At 36.5% G+C, this 22,711-nt stretch overlaps 2 protein-coding genes across 2 annotated transcripts in view; one reads left to right on the top strand and one right to left on the bottom strand.

Annotated features, from left to right (window-relative positions):
- The window catches only part of LOC145669254 (venom protease-like), a 41,289-nt gene extending 40,511 nt beyond the window's left edge, over positions 1-778 (bottom strand). Inside the window, exon 1 of the mRNA XM_081737575.1 lies at positions 702-778. Within this exon, the coding sequence (XP_081593701.1) occupies positions 702-765 (64 nt within the window). The 5' untranslated portion in view covers positions 766-778. The remainder of the gene's footprint in view (positions 1-701) is intronic.
- Positions 779-11,042: 10,264 nt separating this feature from the next.
- The window catches only part of LOC145669253 (uncharacterized), a 32,045-nt gene continuing 20,376 nt past the window's right edge, over positions 11,043-22,711 (top strand). Inside the window, exon 1 of the mRNA XM_081737574.1 lies at positions 11,043-11,202. Coding sequence (XP_081593700.1) covers positions 11,118-11,202 — 85 coding nt within the window. The 5' untranslated portion in view covers positions 11,043-11,117. The remainder of the gene's footprint in view (positions 11,203-22,711) is intronic.

The following is a 22,711-nucleotide window of genomic DNA, read 5'->3' as shown; positions in this document are numbered from 1 at the left end:
AGGAATGCAAATAAGCAACAAAATTTTACTAGCCCACATCCCACAATAGAAATAATTTACTTACCTTCGGTATGATAGTAAATACTCGCCCGAACTGATGAACCACTCGCCCCGGGCGAATGGTTATTTGCATCCCTGATTTAGTGCATGTTGTACTTTATATTTAAAAAAAAATAAAAATATACTTTACCTTAGAAGCGAATCGATATTGAAATTTGATAGTATCTTGAAAGAAATGTTATGTCTTAATGGGAGAGCTCACTTCTGGTATGAAGGATTTTAGATTCGATGAGAAGCCATGTGAGTTTATGGTGGCGGAAAACGTGATCATTCGGATTCCACCCATTTACTTTCACACAATTAATGCCATATAAAATTACCATGTATCGTTCAACTAAATATTTCATTTTACCTACCTCAAAAGTATAATTGGGATTTTAAATATGGGAGATTTTCACACCTACTCGGAATACTTCACATGTTGCATAGTTCAGTAATTGTCTAGTTCAACATTTTCGCTAATATTCAACATATACATATTTTTTTCTTTCAATAAGCTAAAAGAGTTAATACGATACAATGGCCGCTGGTAGTTAAAATGATATTAAAGATCATTGACCATGCATTTGCATTAGACCATATCTAATTGATCATGTACAGTCCTTATCTTGATAAAATATGCAATTTAGTACCCAACTTACCCACAGCACTAAGTCCCACATACAAAGAAAATACAATACAAAAGACTTCAATACAAACATTCATGTCGAACAACTTGTACTACTATACATGAAATGGGCTTCTTTCTTGTTGACTGATTCATAGCTCTTTTTTTGTTTTTAAAAAATCATCTGAGCTTTCCGCCTTTATGAGATGTTCTTTTGAATGTCTACTGGGACGAGGTCTAAGTATCGCTAAGGTAATTAAAGCAAAGCTGCGACTAGTCTGTTTCATCGATAGCAAAGAAAAACCTCTCGTTAATCACCTATTATATTAGACTTTTCAAATGTTTACTGGTTCTTGTTATTAGTGGCGGTGCTCAATAAAAGAAACTGATATTTCCTCATAACTTGATTCAATACTGTTTATGAGGGACATGACGATATCACTTTTGACTGACTTGTGAGATTACTTTTTTTTTTTTTTTTTTAAGAAAACAAATTTTATTGTAATTTTTGGTGATCAATATCACCATCTTTCTCATGTTTTTCAGTTGTGGCGTTGCAGTTTGTGTGATGGGTTCACCTACATTGACAAATGACATAAACATGAAATACTTCGTGGCTATTTTATCATAGAAATACTCTAAACTCCACTGTCTAGAAGCACTTATTGTGTGTGATCATGGAAAACTTTATACGTCGTTATTGCTAATGAGGACATAATTCTTAGAAAAAAATATGGCAAGAGCTGCTTTGAAATCAGGAAATAATAGTAAATAATTAGATTACTGGGGCAAAGCTCTTAACAATTATTTATTTAAAAAATAAAATAAATTGTATGATTGATTTACCGTTATTTAAGATTCAGAACAATTTCTCTTTATTTTTTGCGCAAAAGTTCCAATCATACCTGAATAATAGATAAAAGTTCGGATTGAGCAACAGATCCCAAACTTTTTTGAGTGTTTCTAATGCACTCAAAAAAGTACAGGGTAAAATACATTTTTTTAGGATAGAAATTTGTTACGTACTTGTAAATAACAGCTTATTATGTTTCCAGCATTTCATTACATTAAAAAATCTCTATCGTTAAAGTAGAGGTATCGTCGGAGTCTTTGAATTCTGACATATTTTAATCTGGAAGCAGTGGTGTAATGTTTCAGTTGTTGGTAGTCATATGCTCGACTGCTTTTAAAAAATATGTCTTATACCCATCGCCGTACAGGGTCGATTTTTCCTAAATTTAAGGTGAATATATGCTGGGCTATAAAAATATTAAGTCTCTGTCCGGGATGAAAGATGACCTTTTAGAGGGAAATGGAAGAGAGACTTTCTCCTGCAAGCATTCTTGTTTCTAGATTAACTACCCGTAATTAAATGTTTAAAACTTATAGGGGAACTTGTTCTAGGGAATGTTCTCCCGATCCGTTCGCTTAGTTTCTCTGTGGCTGGATTAGTTTCTCTCTGGCTGGATAAAACAAGTATAATGTTATTAAGAATGTGTACAGATGTCTGTCGAGTTACTAAGAATTGACAGGGTCCTGACTTGATGGATCCCCAGTGAGTGCGTCGGTAAGTCAGACGAAACACAAGTATTAAAAATACGTAGTTATGAAAATTCTTTCTGGGGAGGAGGAGGAGATCATATCCTTCTTTCGGTCAACTCCGAATACCACATTTCAGCAGGACAATAACTGGCAACATGTACTCTGGAATGTGAAAACCTTTTTGAGGAAGGAACCACTGCTTACCCGGACCGCATGGTCACCTGACATATCATACAAATCGAACATGTATAGGATATCATGCAATGTAGTTGGTCGGTATCTTGTTTCGGTTGCTTGTATCGTAGTCCTCCAGCACACAATATCAATGTGTAATGGATTCTCATACAAAGTTTTACGTTCCACTTTTATGCCGGCTGGGCTAAAGGAGACGGTGATGAGAAATGAATGAAATGGTGGAATGAAGAAAGTGGAAGGAAACGGGAGAACCTTGAGAAAACCCACGCACACGGTGTTTGTCCTCCACAGAGATCACTTGGCGCCAGCTGGTATCGAACCAGGGACCCCAAGCACCAGAGACTCTTCGACAATTAGCATGCCAGGCGATTGTTCAGGAATGTACCTAACGCCTATTTAATTCGTTGCCAATGAATATAGAGCTCTGATTGCTGGAAGCTCCACACTATACTGTTTTATCAATGTTACAGGTGATGTACAGCTCTGAAGTTATTATAATTTTCGCTTAGTCATGTGACAAATCTGTGGTATTAATTTCAATCCACTAACACACGTATTTCTTGATCTACAATTCTCAAAAATAGCAGTGTTTAATATTTCCTAATATAATATTATAATGGTAACAGATTTTGCGACTATGCTGTCCAATTATTAAACGTAGATAGTGAGATAATTGGCAATGTAGGTTTATGCACTGTAATCTCAATCTATTACAACTGCGAGCAAATGTCATATATCCTATATTAAGCAGGATTTCTTACGTTCTTCTATTATTTTGAACAGTAGAATCCGAGCATACATTGCCCACTATGAGCAAATGAATTACCTGTGGCAATAGTATCTAAAGACATATCTATGTGAGTGATATTTATAAGGAATAAGTTATGCTAATTGTAATTGTATGTAAAAAATAAATAGCAATTTTGAAACTATAACGAAGCTTTAATTAATTTTGTAAGTTGCTTCTTGTTACGGATCCTCAAGTGTAGTCAGGGCCGGAATTAATGTTTGGCCGTCCCTAGGCCGAAAGCAGTTTGCCGCTACTCATCCTAACGTACACAATTTTAACACAATAGAAGCTCTTTTTTTTTTAAAAGCATACTTTATGCATACTTTTATTTCAACATTTTTTGTATACATTTTAATGTATTTTTGAATGGTGATAGGGTGTTGCAAGGCGCACACGCACATGAGCGCTATTTGAGATGTGCGGCGAACCAGCACATCATTACGGTCCACCCTTACGCACCATCAGTAATGACTGATGCCAATAGTCATTCAAGGAATTATTACTTTGAGGTCGTTTATTCTGACTTTAGTTTAATCTTTTTTTCGTCCAACGTGCGCCCTTGTAGGCCTAGTGGTAAATTCGATCTTGAACGTAGTCATGGAATTGTTAGTTGAAAAATAACATTACAAGAAACTCTAAAACTGAATTACGAAACGCTCTTACAAATTAGTTGCATTGTAATGTAGTCAGGAGAATGAAGGTTATATGTGTCCAGCATTTGGCTCCTACTATGATGATTAGTGCATGCATACAATAGAAGCTCTTAACAACTTCTTTTCTTTGAAACATTATAATCAATTCACTTAAGTCAGCATTCAATTACTGCACAATAGTCTAATGATGTAATAACGTCATTTGTGTGTTGTATCAATACACAATAAAAACTATGATAACCGTTGTTAAAATTTTCCCGTAAAAACTGCGTATAAGTATCTATTAACCAGTTTTCAATTCAATTTTTGCACTTTTCTTTTCTAATGGAAGAATGCCAACTAAATGGAAACTTTTTTTTTTTTTTTTTGCCATTTCAATGTAAACAAGAGAACGTAAATAAAATCAGTATTTCTATCAGTAGGTCTTGCTATGAAACAGCTGGAAGTTAATTCATGAATTCATTACTGTAGCTTGTAACTTTTGGGAAATAGTATAATGACAGAAAAGGGATTAAAGGAAAATGCCTAATTTTTTTCTTTCTTATTACTTACTTTCCAGAAAAGTAAGCTGAGCTATTGCAATTCTGGACCTGTGAGCCCCATCAGGGCTCTTTCTTTCCAAATGCAACAAAATGTCAAATCAGAAACATCATTTATGGATAGTAACTCCCTTGACTTTCAGAAAAACATATATTTTAATCAATTGCATAGTAATATACAGAGTATCCTTAAAGTCTGACAACGGCTCGTTTTCGCAGAAATGATTCAAAGTTGGAGATTTCTGCTAATAGGTCGTACATGTACGGTGAGGGGGTCGATATAAGGGGTAACACCGAGGGTCAGGACCAGCGGTCAACTCAAAAATTTCAAACGTGAAGGTATGTCAGATTGGATGGCATTTGAAAGCTTTTAAGAAATAATTGCTGGTAACGTTCATCCCACATCGATAAACCAAAGGGATCACGAATGGTGACAGTTCAAAACAACTGAAATCGAACTTCTAGTTGACCTGTCATTATTCGTGACCCTTTGGTGTATCGATGTGGGATGAACATTACCAACTGTTGTTTCTTACGAGCTTTCGAATGCTATCCAATTTAACATAACTTCTTCTTTGAAATTCTAGAATTCAGCTCTGTCCCCAGCCCCCAAAGGTTACCCACTTATCAGAAGCAATCAACAGTGGGTACCGCAATACATACACTACAGAAATCTCTAACTTCGAACCATTTCTGATAAAATGGCCCAGAACCAGACTTTACATTATTGTAATGAAGTGCTTGCTTGAACTATCACCATTCGTGACTGCTTTAGTGTATCGACATGTGATGGAACGTTACCATCCATTGTGAAGTTTTTAAATTGGCCCCTGGTCCCTGGTTCCTGGAAGTCACCCACTTATCACAAGCACTTCAAACAGTGAGTGGGTCTTCATCGTACAAGCACTACATACACTGTTCAACAAATTTTGATCGAAAGTATGTAAATTCTTTGAAATTGCGATTTTTACTTTCATTTAATATGAAAGGAAATGATAATAGAAGAATTTTCTTAGCTCAGGTTGTGAAAAAAAAACGCCCTTGTACAACAGTAGTTGTGTATATACAAATGTATTAATATTTATAGAACATTTAAGCAAAATCCTTGTAAAAACCTACATTTCACTTTTTTTTATCTATTTCACTGTGATGTGATAAGCTGGGGAGTTAAGAAGTACCCTAACCTATAGCTTTCTATACCTTTGTACTTCCTTTTTCAAAATTGCGCAAATACCAGTTTCACAGCGATACAGAAAATAAAGTAACCGTGGTCAAGTTAAACATTAACAATTCCGTAATAAAAATCAGTATTAACATCAAAACATGAAAAATATGTACAAATACCTTTTTGTGCAAGAACTACACTGCAATGTAGACAAAAGTTTCAAGTTATCCCTTGTACAGGATTATGTTTATTTTATTTTGAGCGTCTTCGCTTGGCTTGCCTTTTGTAGGTTACATCTGGAGCATCATTTGCAATAGTCCAACAGTAGTCGGCCAATATGTTAAAACTCCACTTTCCTCATATCTCTTCTCCATGGCTGCAATATCTTGATGGAAACGCTCAAAATGTTCGTCACTTACTGCTCCACAATCTTCGGGAAAGAAGTCTAGATGTGAATGAAGAAAGTGGAGTTTCAGAGACATATTGCAACCAAGATTTTCGTAGCACAATAAAAACTTTGCTACCAGTTGTTTGTAATTTGTTGCTCGGTGTCTTCCCAAGAACTGTGAACAAACACTCTTCAAGCTTTCCCACGCAGCTTTCTCCTCACCTTGGAGAATTTCGTCGAACTTGTGATCTTTGAATAGTTGCCTAATCTGTGGCCCTATGAAAACATCCTCTTTAACTTTGGCATCACTTAATCGAGGGAATTGTCCTCTTAGGTATACTTATAGGCCTCATCCTCTTGGTTCATGCTCTTAACAAAACTTTTCATAAGACCTAATTTAATATGTAGAGGGGGAAGCAAAATTCGATTACGATCTACCAGTGGTTCATGCTGCACATTTTTCACTCCCGGCTGAAGAGTTTCTCTGGTACTCCAATCACTTTTGCGGTAGTGAGATCCACGATCTCTACTGTCCCATTCACATATAAAGCAACAATACTTTGTATACCCTAACTGCATACCTAGCAACAGTGCTATTACTTTAAGGTCACCACAAATGAGCCACTGAAAATCGTAATATTTAATGGCTTGAAGTAAACGTTTCAAGTTTTCATAAGATTCCTTCATATGAACTGCGTAACCTACAGGAATTGAAGGAAGTTCATTTCCAATATGTAAAAGCACTGCCTTTAAACTCACCTTGGACGAATCTATAAAGAGCCTCCACTCCGTAGGTTCGTAATTAATTTTAAGTGCCCTCATGAGACCATTTACATCTGTACATGCCACAAGTGTGTCTTCCATAGTAAAAAATGAAGTGAACATCTTCTCTCTATTCCGATACACTGAAATATTTACTTTTTCCTGCAATAAATTCTATTGCTTTAAGCGTGACGCTAAAATTTCGGCTTTGCTTTTCGAGAGGTCCAAGTCTCTGATTAGATCACTTAGTTCCTCTTGAGTAAGTCTATGTGGTTCACATGGAGGTTCTTCTACAACAAACGTAGGGTCCTTCGAAGTACTTGATTCAGGAGCTTCAACTTCTTGATCATCATCAGAAAAAAAAATCGTATTCTTTAGGTGGGTCAGGAACAGGTAGTCCTTCTCCATGTGGAACAGGGCGCATCGTAGAAGGAATGTTAGGATAGATCAAGGCCCGCTTCTTCTTCGTGGAAATTCCCTTCTTGACGGAAGGAACCATACAAAAATAACAGTCTCTGATGTGGTCCCTTGGCTCCCTCCAAATCATGGGCAATTCAAAAGGCATTGAGCGCCCCTTCCCATTAATCCAATTCCTTAGATTGCTGGTACAAGTGTTACACACAATGTGGGGTGCCCAAGATTTATCTTGGTCTCCAATTTTACAACCAAAGTAATATTGATAGACTTTTCTTATTAGTGGTGTTATAGTCTGCTTTTGTGAGGAAAATGTCACTTTCCCACACACGTAGCAGAAGCTATCCGCACTGTTTACACAATTTCGCGGCATTTTTGTTTATTGAAATCCTCAAAATGTCACTTGAAATAGTTCCGACAACTATTTAAAAATATACATTCGAAATACCAGTATTTTTGCGTACTTATAGTTGTATTTTTATGTCCTGCACTACACAAACGTCACACCCAAAACGCTGATAAGTGATAACTGCGCTAAACCTGTCTTTTCTAACAATAGCAGAACACTACTGAGATAAGGAACATAATGAAACCAAGCGTTCATATAGTTTCTCCAGTGTTGCCGGATCAGTGTAACATTTTACCCCAAACGAAGCGAATATATTTATTTTTAAAGCGTTATTATTAGACATGCCTGTAAAACGAAAAGTAGAGCTAATATTTGAAAATAACTTTCAAATTCGTGATCAGCACCATAAAATCAATAAGAATTAGCGGATTTTGTTCAATTTACATTTTCGTTGTTGAACAGTGATATCAGCAGAAATCTCCAATTGCGGATCAATTTGGAGAAAAAATGGTCCACGGTCACGTTTTATCGACACCCTGTATACTAATAAAGAAACGTAGACTCTTATATAGGTGCAGATCTTGCTCCCTCCGTCAGCCAAAATCTAAGATGACACTGAAGTGTCAAATATACATAGTCTCAATTCTACGGCCAGTTTCCAGTGATATGTTATGTAGTTCACAGTGGATCTGACTTTAATGTTTAGAACTTAAAAGATTTCAAAGGAACAATAACAATAATCGTAGGGTCATTTCTCGATGAGCTTTAACTATATGTGAGATTAGAAAAGAAAATTGTTTTCATAACGGGGAGACAATGATAGGTATACTGTTTTCTGTCGGAAAAATTGATCACTTCAGTAGGGATGGGCACGAGCGAGTTTGAGCGAGCTTTCTTTGAAACTCGACTCAACTCGAAACATACATCTTTGAGCTCGACTCGAGAACTCGGCTCGAAAAATTTCCTCCAACTCGACTCGAATTTGGGTCGAGTTTCGAGTCGAGTCGAGCCGAAACGAGCCAATTCGAGCTAAACCCTGTGTGTAGTCTCATGTACTGTTTTCAAGTATCCTACATAGACAATATAATTATCAATAATACTACCACTACTACTAAAACATTATTATTATTATTATTGTTATTATTATTATTATATTATTATTATTATTATTATTATTATTATTATTATTATTATTAGTAGTAGTAGTAGTAGTAGTAGTAGTAGTAGTAGTAGTAGTATAACAACACTGTGTATAACAATGAAGGGTAGGCAGTTTGTATCTGAATACTGAAAACTAGTTGACTGTCGATCTCGGTCGTCAAGAAGTCTTCAAGAGGCAAGCACATCGGTCACGAGGTTCTGGATTTGAGTTCCGGAGAAGCAAGTATTTGGGCTTGAGCCAAAAATTGTTAAAACTCGTAGGGTTCCGGCCAAACATGTTCAAAATCGCTCGGCCTAGGTTTAGGATTGTTAACTTCTCGAGCGGTTCGGCTCATAGCTTATTCACTATTGAGACGAATATGAGAAGTGACCCGAGCCAACAGCTCACCCTACTGAGCTGGCTCATCCGAGCTGAACCGAATTGAGCTGATTTCTTACCCAACTAAACCAGTTCGAGAAAACGACTCGATTGAACTGAATTGAACCGAGCCGATAGACTCGTTTCAACGGAGTTTGCTCGAGCCGATGGCTCACATGAACCGAGTCGGTGGCTCATCTCAACCGAGCTGGCTCGAGTCATCGGCTCAATTGAGTCGAGTCGATGGCTTGTCCCAACGGAGCCGATGGCTTATCCCAAAAGAACCGGCTCGATCAGTTCGCTCAGTAGAACCGAGCCGAGCCGGTTGATATCATTACCTGGGTTGGGCTTCTGCTTGGGCTCAAAAATTCGACCGTGCAAGTCTCAACCTTGATGGTAAGAACTACACACTTCTGTTGGTGCTCATGACATTGGAGGCTGTCTCCTTATAAAAAATTATTGTTGTCCCGTTATCGAGACGATACAAGACACATTAAAAATACCCCATAAGATGCACTAAAAGTACGAGGCGAGATCCACCGTTGTCGCGAGCAACACTAAAAGTATTCCACATTATTGCTAATATTTCTCATGGCTTTCGCCTTCCAGTCTAATCAGGACATGGTTTCAAAACGAGTTAAAACGAGCTGAACGAGCTAGCTATTTATCAAACTCGACTCGACTCGAAACTCGACCTCAAAACAGTGACTCGACTCGGAACTCGACTTGAGGAAATTATCATTGACTCGACTCGGAACTCGACTTGAGGAAATTATCATTGACTCGACTCGAAACTTGGTGGCTCAGTGGTAGAGCGTTCACCTGCGGTGCTTGGGGTCCCTGGTTCGACCCCAGCTCATGCCGTGTGGACTTTGTGGTGGACAAACACCGTGCTCGTGGGTTTTCTCGGGGTTCTCCCGTTTCCTCCCACTTTCTTCATTCCACCATTTCATTCATTTCTCATCTTCACCGTCTCCTTTAGCCTAACCGGCATAACCGTGGGACGTAAAACTTAAAGATTTCATTTAATTTCATTTCGACTCAAATTTGACTCGAGTTTCGAGTCGAGTCGAGTTTTAGCTCGACTCGTGCCCATTCCTACACTTCAGCAATGTATTATAATCATAGATGCATCGCATTTTGCTATCCAAATGTTTGTCGTCTTCATACTTATCTGCTTTGAGTAGGAAACTGTGATGCAATACAGCTTAAATAAAGCCTTTAATATATGCCGTTTAAGGAATTGGTTTTCTACTATCAGTTTAAACGCTCTGGAGTTATAGTAGTTGTTTTGCGTATCTCAGGTGGACAGTCCTCCTCGCTGGTTTGTAGCTAGCGCGCGTATCTTCGGTGCATGGGGTCCTGGGTTTGATTTCCAGCGGGAGAGTATTGAATTCATCACGGTCGTTAGAATTCCGCCTTTAACTGAAGATCGACGTCTCATACATCTATAGCCTTGGTGCTTAAAAGGGAGGTTAAACTTCAATAAACGAACAAAACAAAAGCCCATAATGGCAGTTGGTCCCCTTCCTCCGTCTTGGCACGTTCCTACTTTGAAGGTTCTGTTTCGACATTTCTCAGCTAGATCGAAAACATCTCAGAAACTCTACCTGATAGATTATCTAGTAATTGATTCCGTGATCTTATTATTAGAGGCCTGTGCGGCTACCACAAGTGACACTCTTCACATATTTATATAATTTCTGTCTGCCTAATTTGTTTCGGGATAAAACATTGATGTAGAACATTCGTATGCTTTTCTTTTAAAGAAACTTCTTTCGAAAGGAGAAAGAACTAAAGCACTTTCCTTTTAAGTCTAAAGTGATAACTTACAAAATTTGCACGAACAACTAAAAACATTTCGCTTTAAGACCTCTTAAAATGATATTCCGGAAGTAGCGAAGAGGATGTGGTAATTGTCTTCCCCCCTTTCGTTTATCCATATCTCACAGTTTGAAGGTAATTGTGTCAAGATTTATAGTTTATCTTATTTCCCTCTCTTCAAGGTCAGTTGTCAAAATCAATTTCTATAAGTCTTTCCCGGACTAGATACATGAGATTCACTGAAGGAATGTGTCTAATGCTAGAAATTTTACCGTAAGCAAACAAATAGTAGATTAAAGTATCGTAAAGTATGATTTTCTCAATTGTGTTGTTTACAGTTGTAATTTATGCTGCAAACATTTCTTCAGTGTGTGCTTACACGGGAAATCTTCGAGGTAAGTATTTTGTTTGTTTGTCTTTTCCTACTAAATGTTCTCAACGTAGGTTATAATTCAACTGTGTTGCCCTTCTAAATGTAGAAGAACACACATAAAGATTAACTGAAGATGGACAAATATAGACCACGATGAATTAATTTTAACCCTTTTTTTGTCTTTTAAAGCTGACTCGTTATTTTTATGAATCATTTGCTATAAACTATTGTGGTATCTTGCATATCATTCTGGAATATCTATATCGACATCCACGGGCGCTCACAGAAAATTTCCTAAAGGGCCCATCTCCATGTCGAAGTCTGTACACTTTCTTTACTTTATTTTAAAAACTCCCATTTTATTGTTATAAGTTCATGTATTTACAAAGTATTGTTAAAATAGTTGTAACTATTTTTGTCTGAAGTTCCACTTTTCTGAACCGAAGCCATAAGAGAAGTGTATCCAATGGCGGAGATTGGGTACCAAACCTAGGGGGACTCCTTTTTGAAATTATAAACGGAATAGAGATTCTTGTTCAAGCATCTGAATATGTTGCCTACGACAGAAGAGTTAAGGCGTTTCCATTTTGAAGGGTGTCATGAGAATGATGCTTTGCTTGATTTGTTTTATTATTATTATTATTATTATTATTATTATTATTATTATTATTATTATTATTATTATTATTATTGGAAGAGATCTATCCCGTCACAGAATTTCTGTTTCGTCTAGCCTCGTGAGTAACAGTATACATAAGAATGGGTGCCTAGTTCATACACCAGTGTCTCGTTACGTATCTCCCGCTTCGCTTCACTTAGGAACTAGTATGTGCCCTATCTAAATATTCATGTTTCAGAATCCTGCGGTACTTCCACAACAATTTTTATATAGGTAGTTGGTGAGTACTTCAAATTGTTCGCCCGTAGCCAAACTCCCTCAATAAAAAATAGTTGCGTGACTGTCTTAGGATTCTGAAACATGGGCTTTTGGGTAGGGTACGTCTTACGAGGAAACGGTCTTAAGTGTAAACAACCGATTTGGCTGGGGTCGGGATATGTGTTACGGGAGACCAAAGTAGGAGACACGTATTTTGGCGTTTGGGCCCATACGCAGAAATTTCCGAAATACGGAGCACCAAAGTGGCCCTATATGATATACCTAGGAAACGAATGACGTTACTTGTATATAACCGATTTGGCTGGGGTCCGGATATGTGTTACGGAAGACCAAAGTAGGAGACACGTATTTTGGCGTTTGGGCCCATACTCAGAAATTTCCGAAATACGGGACCTCAAAGTGGCCCTACATGCTATAACTAGGAAGCGAATGACGTTACTTGTACACAACCGGTTTGGCTGGGATCCGGATATGGCTATTATAAGCCCAAGTCGAAGACTCGTAGTTTATCTTCCGACAAAACCTGACAGGGCGGCAAACTTTACTTCCGCCACTGTGCCCGGTTTCCTGACAGCACACGCCGTATCGATTAAATATTAATGTTCACTCTCTTGCACAAAAGTGTACCGCCCGGTTTCCACACATCCTAGCTATAGAAATACAAGCGAAAAACGCAAACATTCTTTCGCTCCGTTGACACCCTCATGGTCAGCAGATCCGCCTCGACGGCTCGTTCCAGCTGAACATCTGTTCAGAATTTCATGGGTACCACATACGCCAACTTCACGGCCTTATTGAAAATCTACCAATATCGGACCCTGTACATTCGACATTCCTTTTTGTGGGACCTAACAACAAACACAAGTCTCATACCTTTAGACACATTATAACATATTCCAACCCAGGCCAACATTCTCCACCAGTAACGCCATTCGCTTCCTAGTTATGGCATGTAGGGCCACTTTGGGGCCCCGCATTTCGGAAATTTCTGCATATGGGCCCAAACGCCAAATTACGTGTCTCCTACCTTGGTCACCCGTGACACACATCCGGACCCCAGCCAAATCGGTTGTATACAAGTAACGTCATTCGCTTCCTAGTTATAGCATGTAGGGCCACTTTGAGGCCCCGTATTTCGGAAATTTCTGCGTATAGGCCCAAACGCCAAAATACGTGTCTCCTACTTTGGTCTTCCGTAACACATATCCGGACCCCAGCGAAATCGGTTGTGTACAAGTAACGTCATTCGCTTCCTAGTTATAGCATGTATGGCCACTTTGGGGCCCCGTATTTTGGAAATTTCTGCGTATGGGCCCTAACGCCAAAATACGTGTCTCCTACTTTGGTCTCCCGTAACATAAATCCGGACCCCAGCCAAATCGGTTGTGTACAAGTAACGTCATTCGCTTCCGAGTTAGGGCATGTAGGGCCACTTTCGGGCCCCGTATTTCGGAAATTTCTGCGTATGGGCCCAAACACCAAAATACGTGTTTCCTACTTTGGTCTCCCGTAACACATATCCGGACCCCAGCCAAATCGGTTGTATACAAGTAACGTCATTCGCTTCCTAGTTATAGCATGTAGGGCCACTTTTGGGCCCCGTATTTCGGAAATTTCTGCGTATGGGCCCAAACGCCAAAATACGTGTCTCCTATTTTGGTCACCCGTAATACATATCCGGACCCCAGCCAAATCGGTTGTATACATGTAACGTCATTCGCTTCCTAGTTATAGTATGTAGGGCCACTTTGGGGCCCCCTATTTCGGAAATTTCTGCGTATGGGCCCAAACGCCAAAATACGTGTCTCCTACTTTGGTCTTCCTTAACACATATCCGGACCCCAGCCAAATCGGTTGTGTGCAAGTAACGTCATTCGCTTTCTAGTTATAGCATGTAGGGCCACTTTGGGGCCCCGTATTTCGAAAATTTCTGCGTATGGGCCCAAACGCCAAAATACATGTTTCCTACTTTGGTCTCCCGTAACAGATATCCTGACCCCAGCCAAATCGGTTGTTTACACTTAAGACCGTTTCCTCGTTAGTTTCTAAGCGAAGTCTTGACCCGACTACCGTAGGTCTCATAGTTTTGAAGCTATGGACCTTTAAGTTATTTTTTTTTGTTTTCGGCAGCCTATAACCCCCCCCCCAAAAAAAACATTTGCGCACCCAGGTTGGCCTATACTTATTGTCTTATATTGGTGTCAGGAATCACCTTCCAAACGTTGTCGGTGTTGTTTTGAAACACCCTATATATATAACTATAATACAATTTGTCTTATCTTCTATTTTGCCGTCTTTCATTTGATTTTTTCTGAAATCAGGACAGTATTATACCGTACACGATCAATCGAACTCATCCGATCTTGACCAAAATTGGGATGGTGATAGAACTTCACAAACTTAGTGCACATATGAAATTTTTTGACGTGCAAGCCTTTGGTTCCTGTGTTATTGACGATCAAATTTGGGGTTGGACTTAGTGAAAGGTTATTATTCATGGTATGATATAGACGATATTAATCCGATCTTGATGAAATTTGTTATAATAGTAAACCTCATGTAGCTTAGTACGTACGTATATAACATATTGTGGTATACAAATTATTGGTTCTTGAGTTATTGGCTACCAAATTTGGGTTTGAACTTAGTGAATGAAGAAATTTCACTAAATCACGATCGATGACGGCTATACGATCTTGACCAAACTTGGTATGGAGGCAAAAGTTGAAGAAACTTTGTAAAAAATCGATCACAGTAAGAAAGATTAAGAAGGTTTTTGAGCTATTAGCTTCGAAGAAGGGTTTGAGCTGAGAAAAATCAAGAAATTTAACTGTAATGCGATAGATAGAACCAATTCGATCTGGACCAAAATTGGGTGTAGATGGAACAGGCAAACTTAATACACATATGAAATATTTTGGTTTCCAGGCTCTTAGTTCTTGAGTTATTGGCTTTACAAGTATGGATTCGACTTAGTGAAGTATCATTATACGTTGTATGCTATCTACAATACTAATTCCGATCTTGACGAAATTTGATTTGATAGTAGACCTTATATTTAGTGAAATGAAGAAATTTCACTAAATCACAGTAGATAAAACCCATTCGATCTTGACGAAACTTGGTATGGTGGTAAAGGTTGAAATTTGCAGAGTATAAAATATTATGATATACTTGATATTTAATTTCCTAGTTTTTTGTCATCGAAGTTGGGTTTGAAGTCAATGAAATCAAGAAAAATCAGTAAATGTGATAGATGAAACTTATCCGCTCTTGACCAAATTTAGTATGGTGGTAGACCTTCATGAGCTAACATAAAACATTATGTTGTGCAGATCCCCGAGTTATTTGCCATTTAAATTACTTGAGTGCAAACCCAAATTTGATGACCAATAATTCAAGAATCAAATGCCCTTGCACTACAGTATTTCATAAATATATTAAGCTTATTAAGGTCTACCAGCATTCCAAACTTGGTCAGGTGGAAAACTATAGTTCCCGAGTTATTGCCTACCAAATTTCGGGCTTGTACGTAACAAATCTTTTACAGGAGGCAAGTGTAGCTGTGTTTTTAATCAAGATTTTCTAAAAAAATCAATGGACCATCTTTCTCGTTTATAGGAAAATTTACATTTTTAAATAAATTAATAAATATTGTCTTAATTAAAAAGCCACAATTTCAATGGCCTAGATTATCACAGAACTACTATTATAGGCATTATATTTATATAGCATTTCAGGGACATATATAAATGTCCCTGTGAAACAAAAAAATGCTTTATCTTGGTAGACAAGATGCAAAATTAAGAAATCATAATGCAAGGACAAAAAATGTGGGAAAATGTCTACATTATACCTCTAATTGAGGTTACTATAAGTCTGTGTGTGTATATAATTTAAAGTGGGATCTGAACCACATATACAGTACTTGAATAAAGGATTAAACTAAGCAAACGATCAGAGCTCCAATCATTGAGCTACGAAAGAGCTTATCGATGTGAGCTCGTAGAGACATGATAATTACTGTGAATTCTGTAATAGCTTGAAATTTATTATTGACTATTTCGACGATAAATAATCTACTTTACGAACTGTTCACTTTTTATGATTTTTTTTATGAATATGCCTACTTGAGTAATATATTTCTTGATTTTGAAAACTGTTGGGGAATGCGACTTTCTATTAAAGTAAATGTTAGTTGTTTAGTGTTCAATCTTCTTGAAGATATACTTTGTAACCTCTTTACACCAGCATAATGTACTCCTCTATATTTATCACTTTTAAGAGAAATATAAAGACAATGTTTGTTACAAGATGGCATTAACTTGTAATTTTTGAAATTTGACTAAAACCGAAATGTTTGTAGCTATCGATCGAGAATTACAGGAAAATAAATTAATTTGAAGATGGCCCACTCTTGCTTTCAACAATATTGAGCAATATTGTCATACGTAACACACTATGAATTTTCCTGAGAAAGTAAACCATACTTTTCCAAATTTTGGAAAAGAAAAAGGAAAATAAAATCAAAAGAAAGTAAGGTAAATTGGAACATTGTAATAGGTAGACAAAGACATCTCTATACATTGCTATTCACTTTTCCTTTTCGTTTTTTTCTTCTTCATTTCGACGTGAATAAATCTTACATTGGAAAAGCATAGATTCAGTTTAATAATTCTAATTTTCTTCTTAGCAACACAAAGTTATAGCAAGAGAAAATTATGCTGAACCATCAGTTTAATGGTCAACTACGACTCCAGTATAGATAGAAAGTTCTGAAGATCACTTTTAATATCCATACGCCATACAGATCCAGATATTGGAATAAAACTAGTTGCAACGCGCAAAAAAAGGATCGTTACGACACAGTGATTGTTCGATCACGATCAACGGATGGAACTCTAATATCTGAACTCGTTTTTTATTTCCTCTAACGCGAGTGTCATTGAAGTAATTCCACATAAAGGTGCCAATGGAGACACAGAAGACAAAACCTCCAGGAAGTTGATGAACTACATTCGATCCTCGATTCTCGACACTTCTATTTTGATGTTCAAATTCGTAGACAATCTGCAGAAACATCGAGTCACCAAAGTACAACTCGAAGCCAGGATGAAAGAAAGAACCAATCAACACATCGGTTCTGCTATCAGTCTTCTAGTGTCCGATTTAGTGCAGCTTAAGGATTACAACAGATATTCGAACTCCGGACTTTGACTTTGGGAATCAACAATTTGTTCGTGCAGTGCTCTGTGTGTTTCGGCAGAGTGGGTATGATGTTGAACAAATACATACACATGAGCAGTGATGCTGTTCTAATTTTTAACACATTCTCTGTCGCTTTCTCTCTCTCTCTTTCTCTCTTTATCTCTTTATCTATATCTATCTATCTATCTATCTATCTATCTATCTATCTATCTATCTATCTATCTATCTATCTATCTATCTATCTATATAGATAGATAGATAGATAGATAGATAGATATAGATATATATAAAAGAGAGAGAGATAGATAGTAGATGGATAGGTAGATAGATTTTCTTAGGAAACAAATCATAGACAAAAACAATTTTTTCTGGATACCACAAGTGATTAGTAGCGACTTACACAGTATCTTAATACAAGGTGGTGTAAAGAAATTGTGTAGCACTGCGAATATCTTGGAAATGAATCGTCCAAGATAGATTGTTGTAAAATGTATTGGAAAGGCCTTCATCCAGCAATGGATCGACAATTGTTGATAATATAAATTGTCGTGTTTCAAATATAAATAACGTATATATATATATATATATATATATATATATATATATATATATATATATGTGTGTGTGTGTGTGTGTGTGTGTTTATGTCTGGCTATAAGAAACGAATCTGGGAACTCAAATATCTTAACAACCAGTTCTAGCAAACCGTTGTGAACCGGCTGAATAGCACCATTGCACTTGAGTAGACAAAACTTACTAAAGCTGGTTGTACTGCCATTGCTACTCCATTCCTTTATTGAATCATCTGCACTCTGAGTTCATGTTCATTACGGGGGAATTATTGCATATTCGGCCAACCTTCGTAAATTCCCTGTTCATATGATTTGATCTACGCACTTGGGACTGCCCTTTGCACACCAGCATAGCCTTTAATGCAGATGACTTTATTAATTCACACTCTAAAAATGTATGTTAAGTTATGTAGGGACTGTTTTTGACACGACCGTCTCTTCTAGTTGTAATAATAATAAAGCTCAATATAGGGCTGTTCCTAATTCCGGAATTCCGGAATTTTTCAGAACGGAAATTCCAATTCCGGAATCGGAACACAGTTTCAAGACGTTCCGGAATTTCGGAACGTTCCGGAATTTCGAAACATTCCGGAATTTCGGAACATTCCGGAATTTCCAAACATTCCGGAATTTCGAAACATTCCGGAACTTCTTATTGAAAAAATAATTTTTGCTGTTACCCCGAACTGAGAGGTGTGCGCAAAGCTTAGCTTTGAAACTGGATATTGATTCCGCTGTGCTGAAGGAAGGAGTTTTGGTCCACGGCAACTGGTTTGTTTCATTCTCTAGATCCGTTCACTGTGAACGATTGCGCATAAGATTTGAAACTTTGTCTGGTTATCCACAAAGTCTCAATCATAAGTGATTCAGTGTAAATTCCGTGATTTTGTTGCAGAAATCGGAACATAGAAATTCGAGCTAGTTCTTCCCTTTAGTTTGGTTTATCTTCCGAGAAACACCTTTTTTATAAACCACTTTGTATATTTCTTTTTAAATGAATACCGACTGTACCTTTTCCATTTATACGAGGCAACCCTAACAAGAAATTGAACTGCATATCTTTTGATGTATGGCCATTGTTAAGTATAATTACCTGAAGGAGGGGCAGAGAATCATTTAAAAGAAAATACGATTTTCAGTAATTAAAGGGATAGGATAGTCTGAAATAAAAATGTACAATTATTATGCTGCTGTCCGTATTATGTAAAAATATGCATTATTGATGTTACATGAACTTTTTGGAAACTAGAATCAGTATTTCATATTTCAGGTTCAAATCACGCAAAGCTAAAATTATTAATGCATCGCTTGTATTGTATTTAGTATACTGCATGCTGCAAACAGCAAAAAATTTCTTAGAACAAGGGATTACTGTTTAATGTTTTTTGTAACTTCTATAATCATGATGCTACTGCTGTTTTTTTTTTTTTTAATGAAAGCTTTATCAAGCATTATTTGCATAACTTGTCAAAATGTACAACGAGAGTAAATCGAATAGAGGTGCAAACTTTACATAATATCTTATAATTATTCACATGTACGCGCTACTCTTTTCTTGTCCTGCGATACTTATTTGAATAACTAACTAAATAAAGGTGCCTATCAGTTAAATACTAAGCATTGGAACCTACATATGAAGATTAGTTCTAACTCTACTAATCAAAATTTTATGCAAGGTGATAAATGAATTGTGTGAGTGAAAAACATTTAAAATTGGTTTGTTGAGAAATTGTATTAATCACCAATATATTATCAATGTTGTGAAATTCTAATGTAAAAGCATGTTACTTTCTTTAAACAATTACATTGATACAAGCCAACAGAATATGTACATTTTCATACAAAGCTGCAATATGAAGGGTAGTTATGCATTCAGATGAAAGGGTCTGCACCAATGACTAACTAACAACAAGAAAGGTAAATGTTCAATTAGGATACCCGAAATTGTGAGTAGCGATGGTAAAAGTTAAAAATGAAAGAAATCATTTCGTAAATGTTAATATTCACATTAAAAGTATTAGCCTAATGTTCATATTTCGCTCTTACGAAATAATTAATTTGTATCAAAAACTATTCGTACTTCGCGTAAATTGATCTTTATAAAAATTGACATCTTACTTTCCTTGAATAGAAAAGTTGGCGAAAACTTTCTTTCTCCTGCTTTCTCAAATAAATCAGATAAAAAAGATCAATGAGATAAAAGAAGTTTGTTAAACTAAAAGTCCCTAAAGCCCATTTTATGCGATGCAATTTTCTATGCAATCTTGCATGCTAAGAGTCATGCGTTCAAATTATTTCGTGTAAAAATAATTAACATTCAACTTTCCATAGTAAATTGCACGTATTTCACCTTGTTCGGAGATAGAACATGTGCAATCTACCATGGAAAGTTGAATTCTAATTTTTATTACAGGAAATAATTTGAATACATGTCTCCTAATTTTGCATACATAATTGCCTTGTCTAATATCGTCTAAAGTCTACTTTCCTCTAATTTTTTAAAAAAAATCATCTGGGCATTTATATGAAAATTGACATTTAATACATGCCCTTATAATATTTTATTCACATCATTGTTCTCTAACAGTATTATTTTGTAGCACAGAAATTTTGCTTTTTCTTTCAATAGTAATTTACATTTACATTTTTGTTGCATTATTTGATGACGTCTCAGGTAGCATCAGTTATACCATTTCAGGGTTTCAGTTGTCAAAATTTTCACAATTATGTATTACTCATGTGTACTCCTTGTACTTTAGATTAAAAGTTCATTAATATAATTCCAAATGACATGACTACAAATGTTTCGTGTGCTCTTGTATTGTTTGCTTAATAGTAAAACAAATAATTTGGAATTAAAATGCCAAACATGTAAATTGTTTCCTTGTTGGTACTTCAAAATACAAAATGGCAATGATTGAAAAAAAAATGTAAAACATAAAGATAAAATGCTGTACTTTATTCCAATAATTGTAAATACGAGAATGCATAACTGTTTAAGACATGTTGCTACTATATTCCGTAGATACCAAAGTGAAAACGAGAAAGTATTTGCGAGTAAATTTGTGGGATTAAAGCCTTGTAATAATGTTTGAGAACCATTGCCTCAGGACTGTTTCGAACTTTTATATTCAAACTTCGAACTAATATTAATATTACGATTCCAGAATCAACAGTGAGCTTCAAAATTTCAGTCTTGAAAACAGTTCCGAAATTCATACTTTTGAGCATTCCACAATTCCAAACTTTTGGAATGTTACGGAATTTGCGGAACATTCCGGAACTTCGAAACGTTCCGGAATTTCGGAACATTCCGGAATTTCGAAACGTTCCGGAATTTCGGAACATTCCGGAATTTCGAAACGTTCCGGAATTCCGAAATTCCAGAATTCCGGAATACGAAATCGAATTCCGAACACCCCTAGCTCAATACTCGGTACGAACATCGGACTTTCCCCTCTCATCTTAAGGGTGAGAAGTGTAGAGGGAAAGCGCGCCGCGATATTGCGATTTATTTCTGTTAAAGTTATCATATTTAATATATTCTCAGAAAATACTGATGCAGATATGAGGTTTTTTCAGGTAGTAGATACAATAGGGAAGAATAGCAAGATACCATTATCTCAAGTTCGTTGGTGAATGATGGGGATGGTCCACTCTGGCTTTTACCTTTCATATGCAGGAACAGCTTTGGCGGTCATAGAAAAACATATTAGCTTTGCAATTGTAAAATTATCTACTTGTTTTACTGCTATGTTAAATAGCTTAGTGATTGGTTAATTAATGATTCTATAAAATTTCATTAGGCTTTAAAAAAAAGAAAAAAAATCATATAATCAAAATGATAACAGCTGTTGGTGAAACGGTATATTCCTTTAACGATACGTTAAATTAACAAAATATTAATTTGAATGACTTTAGTGATACAGTCAGTATCCTGTATGACGTAAATATTGAGAGTGCTCAGATATGGTTCACTCTGAACAAGAAATGATTCACTCTTTCTTTTTATTATACTGCCTGTGGTAAATTTGTTTAACTTAAAACCTTTCTTTAGTTAGAAAATTATACATAGTAGTTTATAATTAAGATCCTATGATCACTAGCAATTGGTATTCTCGTAACTTCAGCATAGAATACAGATCGACGTTACCATATATTCAATTTTCGCTACGAGTGTCAGGATAGATTTTTATTGAAAAAAAATTAAAAATCTAAAATGTTTATTTTTTGTTGAAGTTTAGCGTCCCTTTTCAGCACAGAGGCTGTACAAGACGTGCACCAACAGTTGAAATTGGGATCCAAATCACTGAAATGCGTTCAGTGATGTCCTACCGCAATCGAATTCGGGAATACACGCATCAAACTCGTACTTATTAGCCAATAGATTAGCGGGAAGGCCTAATACTAAGAGAAAAGCTATAGTTTAACGGTTGACTTGAATATCTATCTATACTATAACCTTGGATCCAACCCAGATCCTGTAAATTTTGGTACAATTTAGATACGGTAAAGTAACGCATCTTAAATATTAAATCAAAACCATGTTCAAATTGGTTAATTTCTTCAGAAATTGTTGATGTTTGGAAGTAGATGGAAGTATACACTTCGTTGTTGACTGTGTAGTCACTTTGCAATTGGAATGATTTATTGTCCGTGAATAATGATCCACGGGCAAAACTGATACTTTTATATATTCCTATAGCTTCCTGTAGAATAGTTAATTACTCTAATAAGTCTGCACACATTATATCGATCCTGAGAAGATTTTCCACTTGCCACTAGGTGATTCCCGGCTCCTTACTCCTTCTAGCATCGTGATTACTAACAGAATATTAGTTATTTAATTATAG

The sequence above is a fragment of the Thermobia domestica genome, chromosome 13, assembly GCF_964235325.1.
Source record: "Thermobia domestica chromosome 13, izTheDome1.hap1.1, whole genome shotgun sequence".
In the NCBI taxonomy this organism is placed as follows: domain Eukaryota; kingdom Metazoa; phylum Arthropoda; class Insecta; order Zygentoma; family Lepismatidae; genus Thermobia; species Thermobia domestica.
Note: the sequence above shows the minus strand (reverse complement) of the source record. Positions and strands in the feature narration are given on the sequence as shown.